We start from the raw sequence: 15,710 nt of genomic DNA, 5'->3' as shown, positions 1-15,710 counted from the left end.
GTTTGGTAGTGTATACATGTCCATGCCACTCTCTCGCTTTGTCACAGCTTACCCTTCCCCCTCCCCATATCCTCAAGTCCATTCTCTAGTAGGTCTGTGTCTTTATTCCTGTCTTACCCCTAGGTTCTTCATGACATTTTTTCCTTAAATTCCATATATATGTGTTAGCATACGGTATTTGTCTTTCTCTTTCTGACTTACTTCACTCTGTATGACAGACTCTAGGTCCGTTCACCTCATTACAAATAGCTCAATTTCGTTTCTTTTTATGGCTGAGTAATATTCCAAACTTGTCCTTCCAATATCATATGTCGGCTGATATTTTGGTGAGAAAAGTTCAGAAGTAAAACACTGCTGGAATGTCTAAACAGCCAATCACTTAACACTGGCAACTAGATTATCCGTAGAAGTTTAAAATAAAAGGTCCTGCAAGCAGGGAGCTATAACCTCTCTGGGTCATTGGAATCAGAGTGTCTCCGTTTTTTTCTCTCCACAACACATTTACACATAAAATACTTTCCTTAGAAGAGTGATTTAAAATTCCAGGTGTCAATGTAAACCTTTCTAAAATAATTACATGGGAACCGAAAAGCTTTGTAGCCCCTGCCAAATCTACTCTTGATATAGGGCTGCCATCATTTAAAGCTAGTAGGGGGCTTCCCTGGTGGTGCAGTGGTTAAGAATCCGCCTGCCAATGCTGGGGACACGGGTTCGAGTCCTGGTCCAGGAAGATCCCACATGCCGCAGAGCAAGTAAGCCCATGAGCCACAACTACTGAGCCTGAGCATCTAGAGCCCTTGCTCCGCAAAAAGAGAAGCCACCGCAATGAGAAGCCTGCGCACCGCAACGAAGAGTAGCCCCCGCTCGCCGCAACTAGAGAAAGCCTGCGCATAGCAACTAAGACCCAACGCAACCAAAAATAAATAAAGTAAAAAAAAAAAAAGCTAGTAGGTATAGAGTCCAACAATTTTACTGAAATAGTTTCATTGCAAGAAGTTTACTTAGGAGATCTTAAAGCTAAATACAAAGGAAAGAGGACAGAATTGGTGCTCACAGCTTAACATTTACAGTTATCATGCTTTTGAGAATGTAATTTGTTTTTACCCATGATACCTTCAAGTCCATACAATAATATGCTGACTGATGATGGCGTTTCTGTGTAATTTTTAAGTCACTTGCTGTTTTCTGTGGCTCCTACTGTTGTCCCTCTCCAGTTGCACAGCGAGTCCAAAGCTGAGTGCAGATAGCTCAGCCTACAGAAAAGTTTTAATGTCAAACATTCACTTTGTCCTTATCAACCATCATGTAGTCATTTAATAATATTTTTCACTGTAGATGTTCACTCTGGCATTTAGAAACGCTATTAGAATTGTCAGTTCCAAACCACTGTTTTCCAAATGTACAAGACACATATTCCCCATGGATGGTGAAGTTTGAGAGAGTTCAGCCACATTTGAAGGATTTGACATATATAGAAATAGGCTCGTCTCTTTATAAAATTATTTTTAATTTGTTCAAACAGTTAAAACTTTAGAAACTATACATTTTCTAAATCAATGCACACTTAAGCACAGTAAATTTTATCTCCAAAGATAAGCTGTTGAGTTCTGAATTATGAGACAGGATAATAAAAAATTCATTGCTGAGAAATTTGTAATATCAATATCAATATATAAGGGCACAGGGGAAAAGTATGTACCGAATACACCATATCAACAAATGTCTATTGGAGCTCAGAATAGAATAATTTGTCCTGTACATTTATATTTAGGGGAAAAATAAATAAACACCATAATAAAAATATAAACTATAATGAATAGCAACCATAAACAGATACAGACTTTGTGACAAAGTCTGTAATAAACTTTGAACAAAGTACATACTTTTTGTATATAGAAGCTTATTCAATTCTGGTGGGTTTCAATGAGAGAAGCTGAAAAGACAAAAGACCAGAGCTGTGCTAAATTATTCTTTCTGTTATCCATGCTGGGTTTGGGGAAATTTTGAGCATTTTAATGATAGTTTAGGTTATTAAATCAGGCAAAACTGGTAGCAATGGTGTTTGAATTCACAAAGCAAGAGGTTGCTGAAGTAGAAGTCAACAGGTCTGACCAGCTGGGCCTTTGGTGGGGGGTGATTTTCCCTGTCTAGGTATCAATCTACTCTTTAAAATAAGTTGGTTGTATTAGACATATATAACTATCCACTTAGTCCTAACTTTCTATAATTTCACCATAAATAGAGAATTGAAAATATAACTGCAAAAGATAAGAACATTTTGTTCAGGGGAAAACTGTAGCTCATTTGCAACTCAACCCTTGAATGCAGTGAATATGTGCATGTGCAGGTGTAAATATATTGTTTCGTAGTATCCCATCCAATTTTGTTTCAATGACTTAAACACATCCCAACATGGGCTACCTATTATCTATAGTGTTTCTTATTTTCTTGCCCAGCCTGTTGACCAACCGTACAATGCCATTATGTACAGGCTTTGACATCATCAAGAAAATTGAGACCATTAACATCCTTAATTTCTTACCCCCTCTACCTACAAATTTATCTGTACTACATGCAGCCCTGCCACTTTCCCTTCAATCTTGGCTCATCCTCTTCAAAGCCAACTGCTATAAAACTATACTCTTAATCATATCCCTTTAAAAATGTCCTCTTTCCTCGTTCTTCATTCTCTTACAAATGTCTCTTTCTTCTCAGTCAACAAACTTGGTCCTGTGTTTCTCATTAACATGAAATAGAATACCACCAACAACAAAAGACAACTTCTCTTCTCTACATACATCTCTCTTTTCTTCTCTTAATATTAAGCTTCTGGAAAGATCATCTATCCTTGTTTCCACCTCCCATTCCTCCTCAAGCCACTTCCTTTTGATCCTGCTCTTCTGTTTCCTGTCCAGCAGAAATGATTACCCATGGCCATTTCTCGGTTTCCAAACCCAGTAAAATTTAAGCATCTTCTCAAAACTTGTAACCTTGGGACCGTTTCCTCCTGGAAAATCTTCATCTCCTCATCCTTCAGAGATAGGATCTCTTTACAAAAAATAATTCATCCAGGCCACCACTGAGTCATAACTGGCCCAAGCCTTTTTTCTATTTACCAAAGAGTGAGAATTGATTCTCTTGGCAACTGCAAAGCCATCTAAACAAACTAGGTACATCACTGCTGACACCCTTAGTCATTTCCCAAGATGTGAGCCCTTTGGTCATCTACTCCTTCCTGTGCTGTAGCCTTACACCACTCTCTCCATCTCCCTGTGACTCACCGTCCCACTCTGCCCTCCAGCCCAGAATCCTCCACCTTGCCTCCTCGAATCTCCACTATCCTCCCATGGTTGACAAAATGCTGTTCACTTCCAACCCCTTCTCTGAAAATTCCCCTTCCTTTTAGCCTTCATTGAAATCTAGCTCTCCACCAAGAAATCTGCTTCTCCTGCAGCCCTCTCATTTGAAGCTGTTCTTTCCCAGGGTTGGGAGGGGGCTCAGCTATCTCCTTATTTCACATTTCCATGTTCAGGTACATTGTTTCTCTACCCTTATATAAAATCCTGACTCTTTCAGAGCTAACGCTATCCTGCCAACTTCCTTCTACTCCTCTTATCATTCCTTCTATCACCTTCACTCTCACATCATTAATACATGAACACTGCCACATAGCTTATGGGTTCCCTCTCTGCCTACTCTATTTTCATCTTATCACCGTTGTTATCAAAGGTACTTGCCTCAAGAAACCATTGGCCCAAGGAGGATAAGAGACACAGGCAGAAAACCTGGACCTGAACTACAGGTTAGAGCCAAGCCTGGCCAAACACTTCTGAGATCGGCAAGTCCCAGCCCACCTGAAGATACGTGATCAAGAAATAAGTGTTAACTGTTGGTTTTTTTACGTAGCATGGTTATAGCAAGAGTTGACTGATACACTGATAATCAAATTGGATCTTCTCTCTCACTTACCCACTAAGTTTGATTAAAAAACAAACAAACAACAAAATTGAAGGCTTTATTCTCTAAATACTTCATACTTTTCTTTCCTTAATTTCATCACTTAAATTTATGCCCACATCATCTCTTATCTGGACTATTGCAGTGGTCTTTTAACTATTCTTGCCTTTAAAAAAAAAAATCCTTTCAAGTCCCCACAACCAGAGTGGTATCACTAGACTATAAAACTGACCACTCCCCTCCTTTAATCTGTTTAGATTCTCTGAGCCTGTAGGATAAAATTCACATTCTTTCATTTGGTAGGCGTTCCCCATGATCTAATCTCTGCCTTCTTGCTTAACCTCCTAGCATGTCACTCTCCCCTTTGCACTCCTGCCATGTCGAACTGTTTACAGTTTCTGGAACACACCATGAAGTTTCATGTTTTCACAACTTTCCATGTGCCTGGAAAGTGTTAGCTCAGTGACCTTTTCTATTCCTCAAACTTCTATTTATCTTTCAGATGCTGCTATGGAAGCACTTCCTTTCTGACACATGTCACTTTGTATCTGCAGCGCTTAAAACTTAATACCTGTTACAGAGTGGGTATTTAATAGACATGAGTGGAACAGAAATAATTTTGAAAGTTGATTTATAAAAAAATGTAGTATCTATTTACTCATGAAATTTAGAAATGCACACACCTACACCACATTTGAATAGTAAATAAACTTATCTTATGATATATTTCTTTCTAATTTGATTTGATTCTTTGAAATTTAGAGGATAGCTTAATCACTAACATTTTGCAATATAGGAGACACTAAGGTTGCTTCATAATCAAGTTTCTATAGAAAGAATCCTAGATGTATCATTAATTTTTTTCTAATGAAAACATCCTGAATCCCATGGAAATGTAAATCAAGGCTGAAGCATGTGGGAAATGCATACTTTTTTTTGTGTCTAAAGCTATAGTTATCCAACATAACACATGACAGAAGCTTAGAAAATACCCAATAAAAATGTTTGTCCAAATAGATAACCGTGCAGTATTACCTTAACCAACTGATGAGGAAAGAAACAGAGTTCAAATCCACTACCCACTTACTCTATGATTTTAGTTCCTCATCAACAATAACAATGAAAAGTCCTAAAAAACAGTAATTCAATTAGAAGACTCAGATATGAAAAGTGATCATGGTTGGTGCTCCAAAAATTAAATGCATATTTTAACTTAGATATTCTATAAAAGTATGGAACACTAAAACTCAACAAAAGTTATAAAATGTCATTTAATAACCCATTACTCTTAAAGTGACTATCAAATCACCTTATGTTTTACCTTTTCTTTTGCAAAGATTCAGCAATTTCTTTAGCTACATTCGAACATTCTAGATTTGACGTTTACACACAATGCATCTCTTTATTTATTTATTTGGCGGCGCCGTGTAGCATGCAGGATCTTGTTCCCCGACCAGGGATCGAACCTGTGCCCCCGGCATTAGGAGCGCAGAGTCTTAACCACTGGACTGCCCGGGAAGTCCCGGGCACACAATGCACAATGCACTTAAAGCAGAATGTATGTTCTGTCAAGTCAGCAACTTGCATACTAAGCTCTCAGCCTTTGCTGTAAGACACGTATCACATGCACATTTCCTATAACTTATGTATAATACGTGTACATCACATGCATATTTTTTTCATACATCTCTTGGCCCACACATTCACGTGCACATGCATGCAGAGAAACAAAGGCACAAATGATCAGATTTGATGTTCTTCTCCTGCTCACTGAATTACCATAGAGAAATTACACCTACTGTGTTCCTGGTTTAGCTAGTTGAGGTTATAAAAGGTAAGTAATGATTTATAGAATATCTTGATATGTGTGTCATGCCTTCCAACTAGACTGTGTCTTACTCCTACATTCTTCTCAGTTCCTGAGATTGTGAGATGCTAGGCACATGCTGGTGGAATATAAAGTGTCCAAATTCATTGGCTCTGCCACATCGCATCTGGGTTTCTATCCTAACCCTAAGAGTTATCAACTGGGAGAACAAGGACTTATGCCTTGAGCTTCAGCTTCTTCATTAGCAAAATGTGTTGAGATACCAACCGTACTTAGTGGCTGCAAGGCACCTCAGCTGGAGAGATGTCCCCCTAGATTGTTAATGGATACTTGCTCATTAATTGATAAACTCGTCTCAGAAAAGGTCTGGACTTACTGCCAACCATTACTTTTACAGACTTGCCTGTTTTACAGTTATATAGACAGGTGTTTGAGACTATAAGAAATTTAAGTAGAAATAGGAAAGCTTTCTAGTCCATTTTGCTAATTAATATGTCAGAGCTCATAAAGAAGGACTCATCATCCGCTTTCTTCAGTACTGCATCATCTTAAAGAGCTGGGTCAGCAAAGATCTCTGTAGACAGTCAATACATATTAAAACCATTCTAAGCAATAAATCAAAACAAAAAAATATGACGGCATGTTTTAAAAAAGTCAAATTTATAAGTCCTTTCTGTCTGAATGCTGAGGGGCATTAAACTATTGGCTTAAGTGTCAGTTCAGTACATAGGGAAAAAAAGGACTCCTTCTTGGACATACTTTATGAGTCTGTGTATAGCTAAAATTAAAGCATAATGTAAAAAAAAAGGCTATGACAAATCTGATGTCATTTTTCTCTGGATTCTAATGTTTCCTCAGAATATTTGTCATTTTAAAAAATGGTTTTATTGTTTAAAATATACATTTTGCTGAAGTTATTTCCCCTGTGCATTGCTAGGATTTGAGTTTTGTCAGAATTCAATTAGTGAGATAGTTAGGGAAAAAGGTGAAAGACAGTTTTTTGGTTTTTCAAGGCTCTCTGAAACTTATGATTTTTTTTTTTTAAAGGAGCCAAACAAAAAGCATTTTGCTCCTAACTTCTCTATGGTAGGTCTCACCATCCCATAAACATTAATACCTCTTATATGTGGAAGAGGACCCCATAAGATTATAAACAGGAGTACCAGCCTGCCATTTTCCTTGCCAAGGTATGAGATGCAATGTACTGCCAGGCGTAGCCCGTGAGATAGATTATTAGAGAAACCTCAAGAATACTGGATTGATTCCAGCAGAGGTGAGGGAATACTACATTTTGGGCCAAAAATGTTAGAAAGATTTATCTTACCTAAGACTTTGATTTGATCTGAGCTCTGAGGAATCAACCATTTAAAGAATAAGCCAAGGAAATGGTGCCAAAAATATTGTCACAAATTTGGGAAGTACTCAAGCCAGACCAACAGATGGAACTTGGCATGAAATGGCTCTCTACACACTAAGTAGCTGACTCAGAAGAAATTTTAACTCAGATGAATTTATTAAAATGTTGAATATCATCCTAAATAAGAGGATGGATGATAGATTTAGGTCAGCACATAAAATTTAATTTAACTTCCTGATGGTCTTGGATAGTGGGAAAGGGGCCCACATTTCCATGATTAAAAAGAGACAGAGGGAGATACACTTTCTTCTTAGCAAAAGAGATACCACTTTTTCACCTGAAAATTCTGGAGAAAGGATTTGGGGAAGAGAAAGGTGAAACAAAAAAGAAGCTGACATTGGCGAGATAAGTACGAATGATCAGGGCACGCTGCACATTACAATCCAAACTGGCACTTGCTTAGTGGTCTAGACTGTAGCAGATGGAGACTATAGTTCTATATTAGGTGAATGTTAAAAATGACTGAACAGGTTGCCAGAATCAAAAGGACCCTTAATTCTCTTTCACTGTCATCACTACCAAAGCCTAATGGGAAAATGCTCTACCCAGTGTAGCCCACACAAGGAGCTGCACTTCATGGGAGGGATGGGTTCTTGAGGAGCATTATAATTCAAGACCTTAATAGCATCTTTTTCTTTCATGCTGCTTTTTATTTTCTCAGTACTGTCTCTAACGTTTTATAGAGTGCTCTCATTTAAGTCTAGAGCTCACAATTTGAGGTGACTGGTTAGCCCTCTTCACTGTGTTTTATCGTATGCCACTTTGGCTCCAAAGTTATCAACTTTCTGGCTGTTTTCAGCGTTTGCCCCGGTTCCACAAAAAGCCAATGAAAAATTTGATGATGTTGTGATAGAATATAAAAGTACTTAAAATATAAGAATAGTGAATATTGTAATAATAGTATTAGTAACAAAAATCTTATTTAAAACATCTGATGTATTTCAACAGTTTGATTCATGGGATATGAAGACCATTAGTATTATTTCTATTACCAGCTAAAATAACTCTGCCATGTGAACCTTACAGTTAACCTGACTGACAGCTTTAAAATTATGCCATTTTTAACATTTTTCTTTTGATTTGGAAGATTATTTCAATTTTTATGTTTAGAGTACTTCTTTCCTAATATCTTTATTTCACACTACATAAAAACATATCATTAAAATTTACCTAAAATACTATACCAATATACCAAGATAATGTTTGCCTTTAAAAAGAGTGACAATAATTTTTGCTTACTGGCTAACAGTAATTTGTTTGGAAATGAAGTAAGATTAGAGTAAGATTCGATTTCCCAGAAAAAGCCAGAAAGTTTATTATTTGTTTTCAAAAACCGAATTGATACACATTCTAAAAAAAATGCTTCTACTTCTTACCTTGAAGCCCATCCCAGTATGTAAATAGGTTTTTATCTTCAAGTATTCATATGTGTAAGAGAGCTAAGGACAAGAAGTACCAGGCATGGGAACAAGCAGCGTGTGGCAATTTATCCCTCCCTCAGAAATCTTTTCTTTCACAGTGATCTAACCTCTTAGGCTCTTTATTAGGAGGGGCAGAAAAGAAAACATCTAAGAGTTGTGAACTAGACCTTCCCTGCTGTTATCACTAGTGAATCTGGAGAAAGAAGAAAAGGAAAAAAAATCATAATCTTGTCCTGGAACATGATGGAAGTAATGAGGCATCAAGGCCACTTACTGCTGAGAACATAATTGGCCCATAAACACAGGAGATGCTTGGTGATGGGAACGACTTCTTTGTTTCAGAAACGAAGGGCTGCCAACAAATCATAACCCTCCTGTTGTTTGGAGTGGCATTTCTAAGAGTAAAATGGATAGTTTCCCCCCAAATAATGCACCCTTACAAGAAAAGGATTACTGCTGTATTTACTAGCTTAGTAGCTTTAAGTGTTTTCAACTAATGTGAATAAATGATGCTGAAGAAAGGGCAAAGGAACAGAAGGTAGGTCATTTGGCAATGAAGGAGAAGCTTGGATTTTAGACCTGAAGGTACATCACACAAAACAGAGAAAGAGCCTAGAGACCCTCAGAGTCCTGGTGGACTTCCTAGGGCACCTCCAGGGAGCTCATTCATGAGTCTAAAGAAAGAGAATACAGTCATCTCAGGCCCAATCCCCTGTGATGACAGGCAAAAAAATGATTCTTTTTTGAGAAGGAAGAAATGGCCACGTTTTTCTTTTTCTGGAATTCTTTGTCCTGTCACTTTAATGTGAGAGTCATCATGGAAAATAATTTCAAACTTTCTTGGGTTTTCTTTGTAATTTTTTGTTATTCTAAGTGTTCAGCTGGCATACAGGTTAAAGACTTGGGGTTTTATAATTATTTTTTTGGAAACCTTTCTTCCTCCTTCTCAAACATTTCAGTCAGCATACATTATGCCACTATACAACACATGGCCAAGCAATAATTCACCTTTGTGGAAGTCAGAGACATCTCATGTATTAATTAGCAAGTCTTTAAGTGATGAGAGGATGGAAACAGGTTCCATCTGCTACTCAAACACAGCCAGAGATTTCCAGGAAGGAGAATATAAAGTCACTTACAAGGAATTTCTTACCCGATTTGTGTCCAGCCAATGAATGGACTTTGCTTTCATCTGGCACTGCAAAGAAATTAAAGAGACAAGGATCAGACCTGCTTGTAAATCAGCCATTTTTTGAACAATAAATTAATATAGATTTGTAATAAGTGAAATTTTTTACTGGCAAAGATTTGAGAAAACATCTTCCCCAGCCTGCCTGGGGCACCTCAATTCTGTTAATTTAAAGACAGTTATGAAGAAATATATGTACATTAAACCTTCTGTGAATAGAATTTCATTCCTTTAAAAATTTCTAGGGCTTCCCTGGTGGCGCAGTGGTTGGGAGTCCGCCTGCTGATGCAGGGGACATGGGTTCGTGCCCCGGTCAGGGAGGATCCCACATGCCGCGGAACGGCTGGGCCTGTGAGCCATGGCCGCTGAGCCTGTGCTCCGCAACGGGAGAGACCCGCATACCGCAAAAAAAAAAAAAAAAAAAAAAAAAAATTCTAATACTTTCAGTTCTTTTAACTGGGCTGTTGTTTCTGTATCCACAAAAACAGAAAAACTCAAGAATCTAGAGCTGTATAATATATAATAAAACTCTTTGAGCATGACAGCAATATATCTAATCCCCAAGGATCAGACTTCTATATCTGGACAAAACGGAGCAAAAGGGAACAAACTTACAATTCCTCCTGAAAAAAAATTTCTAAAATAGACAAAACACGAAACAATGGCATTCAAGAGATTAGACATCAGGCAACAGAGGACAGTGACCCTTGAGAGGTGGAAAACAGGTGGGGTGACTCCTGCCATTGCTCCAGCTTACTGTCTAGAGAAAGTTTCCAGGTTGTGGTGCAGGAAGGGGAACACGGGCAGAGCCCAGGGATATTCCAGCCTGAGGACATGAAGCTGGAGGTCTAGGGAAACCAAGACAGACAGAGTTTAGGTCAGAGAATTGGAGAGAAGAGAGGTATACAGAAATCTTTCTGAGATCTGCAAAGGATCCCCTCAGGTATTTAATTAATTGCTGATGATCACATGCATGTGAGGAAACTACCCAAGACCTGGGACAGAACCGCCCCAAAGGGGAAAGAGCACAGTGTCCAAAGTTTACACAAGGTTGGGAATAAAGTTCCTATTCCCAATACCCAGAGTGAAAAACTCCAAAATTCAGGGGCATCCATTAGAATAGGAAGAAGAATCTTGCTTCAGCAGTGGATAAAATTTTAGATGAACACAGCTCTGATGAAATGGATATGATTTTGAAAGCCACAAATTACCAAGGCTTATATAGGAAGAAAGAGATAATCTAACAGCCCTATAGTTTGTTTTTTAATCGATTTGTATTGAAAGTTAAAAACTTTCCCAGAAAGAAAACTCTAAACCCAGCTGATTTCCTGATGAATTCTACCAAACATTTAAGGAAGAAATAATACCAGTTCTACAGAAATTCTTTCAGAAAATTTAGAGGAGGGAATATTTCCCAACTCATTCTATGAGGCTACCATTACCTTGATGTTAATATCAAGCAAAGACGTTATATGAAAGCTACTAACCAATATCTCTCATGAACAAAGAGGCCAAGTTCTAAATCCTTAAGCAACTCTGCATGGATTAGCACTTCAATATTCAACAACAGCTGTTCAATATTCACCATATACATATAACTGATTCATTTTGTTGTGAAGCTGGAACTAACATACCATTGTAAAGCAATTATACTCCAATAAAGATGTTAAAATAAAAAAATATTCACCATATGTCATTGTCTACATTAGTCTCTAAAACTCTGGTGGCTCAAGGGTAGAAGCAAGGTGAGTGGAACTCTGCCAACAAGGAGGACCTCTTCCATTTTCCCAAATATGAGATTGGTCTCAGAGTAATAAGCTCCTCCTTCCTTTACCTACAACATTCAGTCATATTTCATTGACTCAGTTATTATACAAAAATCTTCCTAAGTCTTCCCGCACCCACCTAGCACTCCTTTCCTAAGCTATTTCTTTATTTTCTAGACAAGAGCACTACATGTTTGTGATTTTCCTGGTATTAACTGCTTAAAAATCTTGTTGGACTTTTCTTCGTGTTTCCAGTTGGAGATGTCAATCCATATGTATCAGCCTCCAATTGTGGGCCAAATTCTGTCTTTCCCAGGTCTGAAAAAATATACAGTGGAATCTATAGTACAAATGAAAAAATATTGGAAAACAATGATGGTGACTAAAAAAATAATACTAGAAGCTAATACTGAGCACTTGTAATATACAAGTTCTACCCTACACTCTTTATAGCTATTAATTCATTTAATGCTCACAGTAACCTGTAAAGATAGCTATTATTATCTTTACAGATAAAGAAACTGCAGCATATCTTGTAAGCGGAGGAGCCAGAGCTTAAACATGGCACTTTTAATCACTCTACTATACTTGTGATGAATCATAGAAAAGTTGTTATATTTTTCAGATTATTGATAACATGAATTAAATGTAAGAAAACACTTGACAAACACCCGTATGTTAGAACACTATTACCCTTTTAATTTGAATATGTTATTAATAGAAATCTTTCTATGTTGACCAATACGAACAAGTGTTAGCTATAAATTTGTTTAACATGTTCAGAAATCTACAGTTCTAATAGGTTCAAGCTGAAATAATTCATCCCCATTACACAGATAAGAAATCATCTGTCTGAGTTAAAATCTTGACTTAGATACTTACTGGTTACCTGCAATTTACTTTAACTTTCTGTGCCTCAATCTCATCATATATAAAATGAGGTTGATATTGCTTTCCCCGTAGGTTTAGAGTGAAGATTATTTGTGTAAGTTTATGCAAAATACTTAGAAGATCACATAGTAAGTGCTTAATAAATATTAGTTATTAGATCATTAATGATAAACTAAATAGAGTTAAATTACATTAGATGTTACAGAATAACATGATAGCTAATAATGGGACAGATGTGGATTGAATTCAAGATTTATCAGGCAAGTTACTAAGCTCCTTTAAACCTTAGTTTCCCCATGTGAAAAATGAGATACAAACACTGTACAAGGAGTTGTGAGAACTGAATGAAATAAATTTTAAAAAGCACTTAGCACAGTTCCGGGTACATGTTTCTCAATAAATGAAAACTTTTGATAAATGGAAACTGAGAGCGGTAAAGGTTGTGAATTTAATGATGGCGGTGGTGCTTATGATTTCACTTGCCTAGGATTATAAAGGAATAGGCAGGGCACAAGGTACTTTCAATTGCTATCTCATGGATAATCCAATACCCACAGCAGGTTTTACCTCCCGGTTGACATGGCTCCCAGTTCATCTTGTAGTGGAAGAAAGGCAAAGGAAATATGGTATTCAGACTACATGCATGATTTTATTTTGTGCAGTTATTCTGAAAAAGGAATTCACACAAGGGTAGGATCTTATTTTTGTTTTTGTCCTTTTTTTTTTTTTAACAGACATAAGTTATCCCATTAAATCTAAGTCAATTTAAGTACTACAAATTCCCTTGCCATGTTAGGTTGAACACGGTAACTTAACTTTTTGGCTGAATACTATCTACTATTTTTAGTAGGAATACTAATTATTTTAATTGACAATTTGAAATTCTTTAGAACACTACCAAACTATTACAATAAACAGTGTAGAACATCCAAATGGGTGATGGGCATAAAAATTAGGGGTCTTTCTCCAAAATATTCACTGACACAGATGTCTATCTTGAGGACAGAAGATAAATGAATAAACATCATAGAAAATAGAGGGAACTGTAATGACTTAATTAATAGAATACATTCTACTTAAAAGGTTAAATTGGGAACAATCATCTTTTATGCACATGCTTAGTGCTGGGAAGTGATTTAAATAACAGTAGCAAGTGAGAAAATGAGGTAAAATTATACACACCACCAAGCTTTTTAAAAATATGACAAGTGTTATAATTAATACTCAACTTCTTTTATAACTCACATTACCTTAAAGCTACTATAAAGTTTCCTCTCAGGACTGGAGCTTAAGTCTAGTCATTTCCTGCATATTATTTAGATAGCACAGCAGTTGCAACAGTAGCAATATTAATATGATAGCTATGTCATTTTAAACAAAGAGCTTATTTACAAGAGGTTGAAAATGAGTGAGCCCGGTATGAGAAAGGTCTATCATTCCAAAATGGTAAGTAAGGTACCAAAAGTGTCAAGTAAGAGAGGGTTGATGGAGCAGGAACCAAAATTTCTTGTTCTGGTTCTAATGACAGATTGTTTTCTCTTCCTTTCTTTCTTCTCCCCACCTCTCCCTCCCTCTCCCCTTTCCTCCTCCCTCCCTCCCTCCCCCCTCCCTTCCTTCCCTCTTCCCTTCCCTACCTACCTACCTACCTACCTACCTTCCTTCCAGTTTCTAGAGCATATTATATTCCCTTTCTTATCCTTCAGTTTCCAAAGATTGGTACTATTTGCTCTTGATTACTTTAAAGAGTTATTATAGTAATTGAAGAGGTATTAGGGAAATGTTGAGTCCTTCTGAAGATGAAATTCACAGACATTTTTTATTACATTCTTAGAGGGCACTGTGGACTTGTCCCTCCTGAGATTTCTCTAGATTTATTTAGATAATGGGATTTCTATTAAGCTCCTGCTTCCTGGCATTCAACTCAAGATCAATGGACACTATTTGATTTAATTACTATAAGGTTTTTCGTAAGGAGGACACTCTTTGGTTTGGATGTTTGTTAATTTCCTGCTTCGTCCTCTGGTTCAGGAAAACTTGCTCAGGAAACACAGCACCCTGTGGGCCTATGTTTCCAGTTATTTTGGTTGTAGACCTTTGAAGTTAATCAAAGGTCTAGGAACTACCCAACACTAGTGGAAACTTTTTAAAAGGTGTGGATAAACACACAGTGTCGTTTGGCTTAATTTCAACGAGGTTCATTGTTAGAGTTGAGAGAAACCATAAAGAAAGAAAATACGGGAAGAAAATCTGTGAAAAATATGGTACTCCGAGAACTTATTAGTGGCAGACATTAAAGTGCATATACTACTTACATATATTGGCTTCCTGGTAGGATATATTTATATTAATATAGTGATCACTTAAAGGTTTTATTCTTTTGTCAAGCCTTCTTATACTCTTCAAATGCATTCTCACTGGGGGAAAATAATCCCCTTGCTTATTGATAGCATTTGATATGAATTTTACAAGTGATTATTAGGGACTTCACTTGCTTAATAAAACTTTGAAGAACAGTGGCAGATTTGGTGAGTTAATGGGCCCCATAGGCTCTTCTTATGCTGACAGAGGATGGTATATTGCTAACATGCACAAATCTCTTCAGATAAAAATTGCCAGGTAGTTATTCTTTTTGAGAATGCCAACACTACGTCACGAATGGGGAATATGCAAATGTGTTCAGATTCCCACTACTTCATATTGAGATACTCTGATGCAAAGCAGCATTCTAAAACATGATGCAATGCTGGTCTTTCACATAGACAGCTCTGTCTCATTTAACTTCTGATTTTCCTGTCTTTGGCATGATAGAGACTGCAGTTTTGAAGATGATGATTGGCACAATAAAAATCTATCTTCTAATGAGGCCATAAACACTTCTCTTTGGATAGTTTACTAGGAAACTAAATATCAAATAATTCCTTAATGCTTAATAAACTTGTTTCTAAAAGTTGTTCCTTCAGAATTTAAAAAAAATTGATGTACTTGCCAATAGTAAGAATCAATTTTCTTCTCTTTTAGCAGATCAGTTTCCATACCACTGATTGATTTCCAGAATTTCTAAGGAACACAAACCTGTTTCAAGTTGTAAATTAAGTTCCTGCCTTAGCAACCATGAACTATTACTGCATTAATTTATAGTGTTTTCTTATGTCAGTGACTATTTGGCATACTGCTACTCCTTAGGGAGACTTTTTGAGTTTTCAGCGCTATAAATTCTTATGTGTTGAAAAATTCTTCCATC

The 15,710-nt window shown here is 36.9% G+C and overlaps 1 protein-coding gene across 1 annotated transcript in view; it reads right to left on the bottom strand.

The window, feature by feature from the left end:
• PARD3B (par-3 family cell polarity regulator beta) overlaps positions 1–15,710 on the bottom strand; it is a 1,037,324-nt gene that overhangs the window by 378,294 nt on the left and 643,320 nt on the right. The window contains exon 16 of the mRNA XM_012532519.3: positions 9,777–9,821. Within this exon, the coding sequence (XP_012387973.1) occupies positions 9,777–9,821 (45 nt within the window). The remainder of the gene's footprint in view (positions 1–9,776; positions 9,822–15,710) is intronic.

The sequence above is a fragment of the Orcinus orca genome, chromosome 7 (assembly GCF_937001465.1).
Source record: "Orcinus orca chromosome 7, mOrcOrc1.1, whole genome shotgun sequence".
NCBI lineage: Eukaryota > Metazoa > Chordata > Mammalia > Artiodactyla > Delphinidae > Orcinus > Orcinus orca.
Note: the sequence above shows the minus strand (reverse complement) of the source record. Positions and strands in the feature narration are given on the sequence as shown.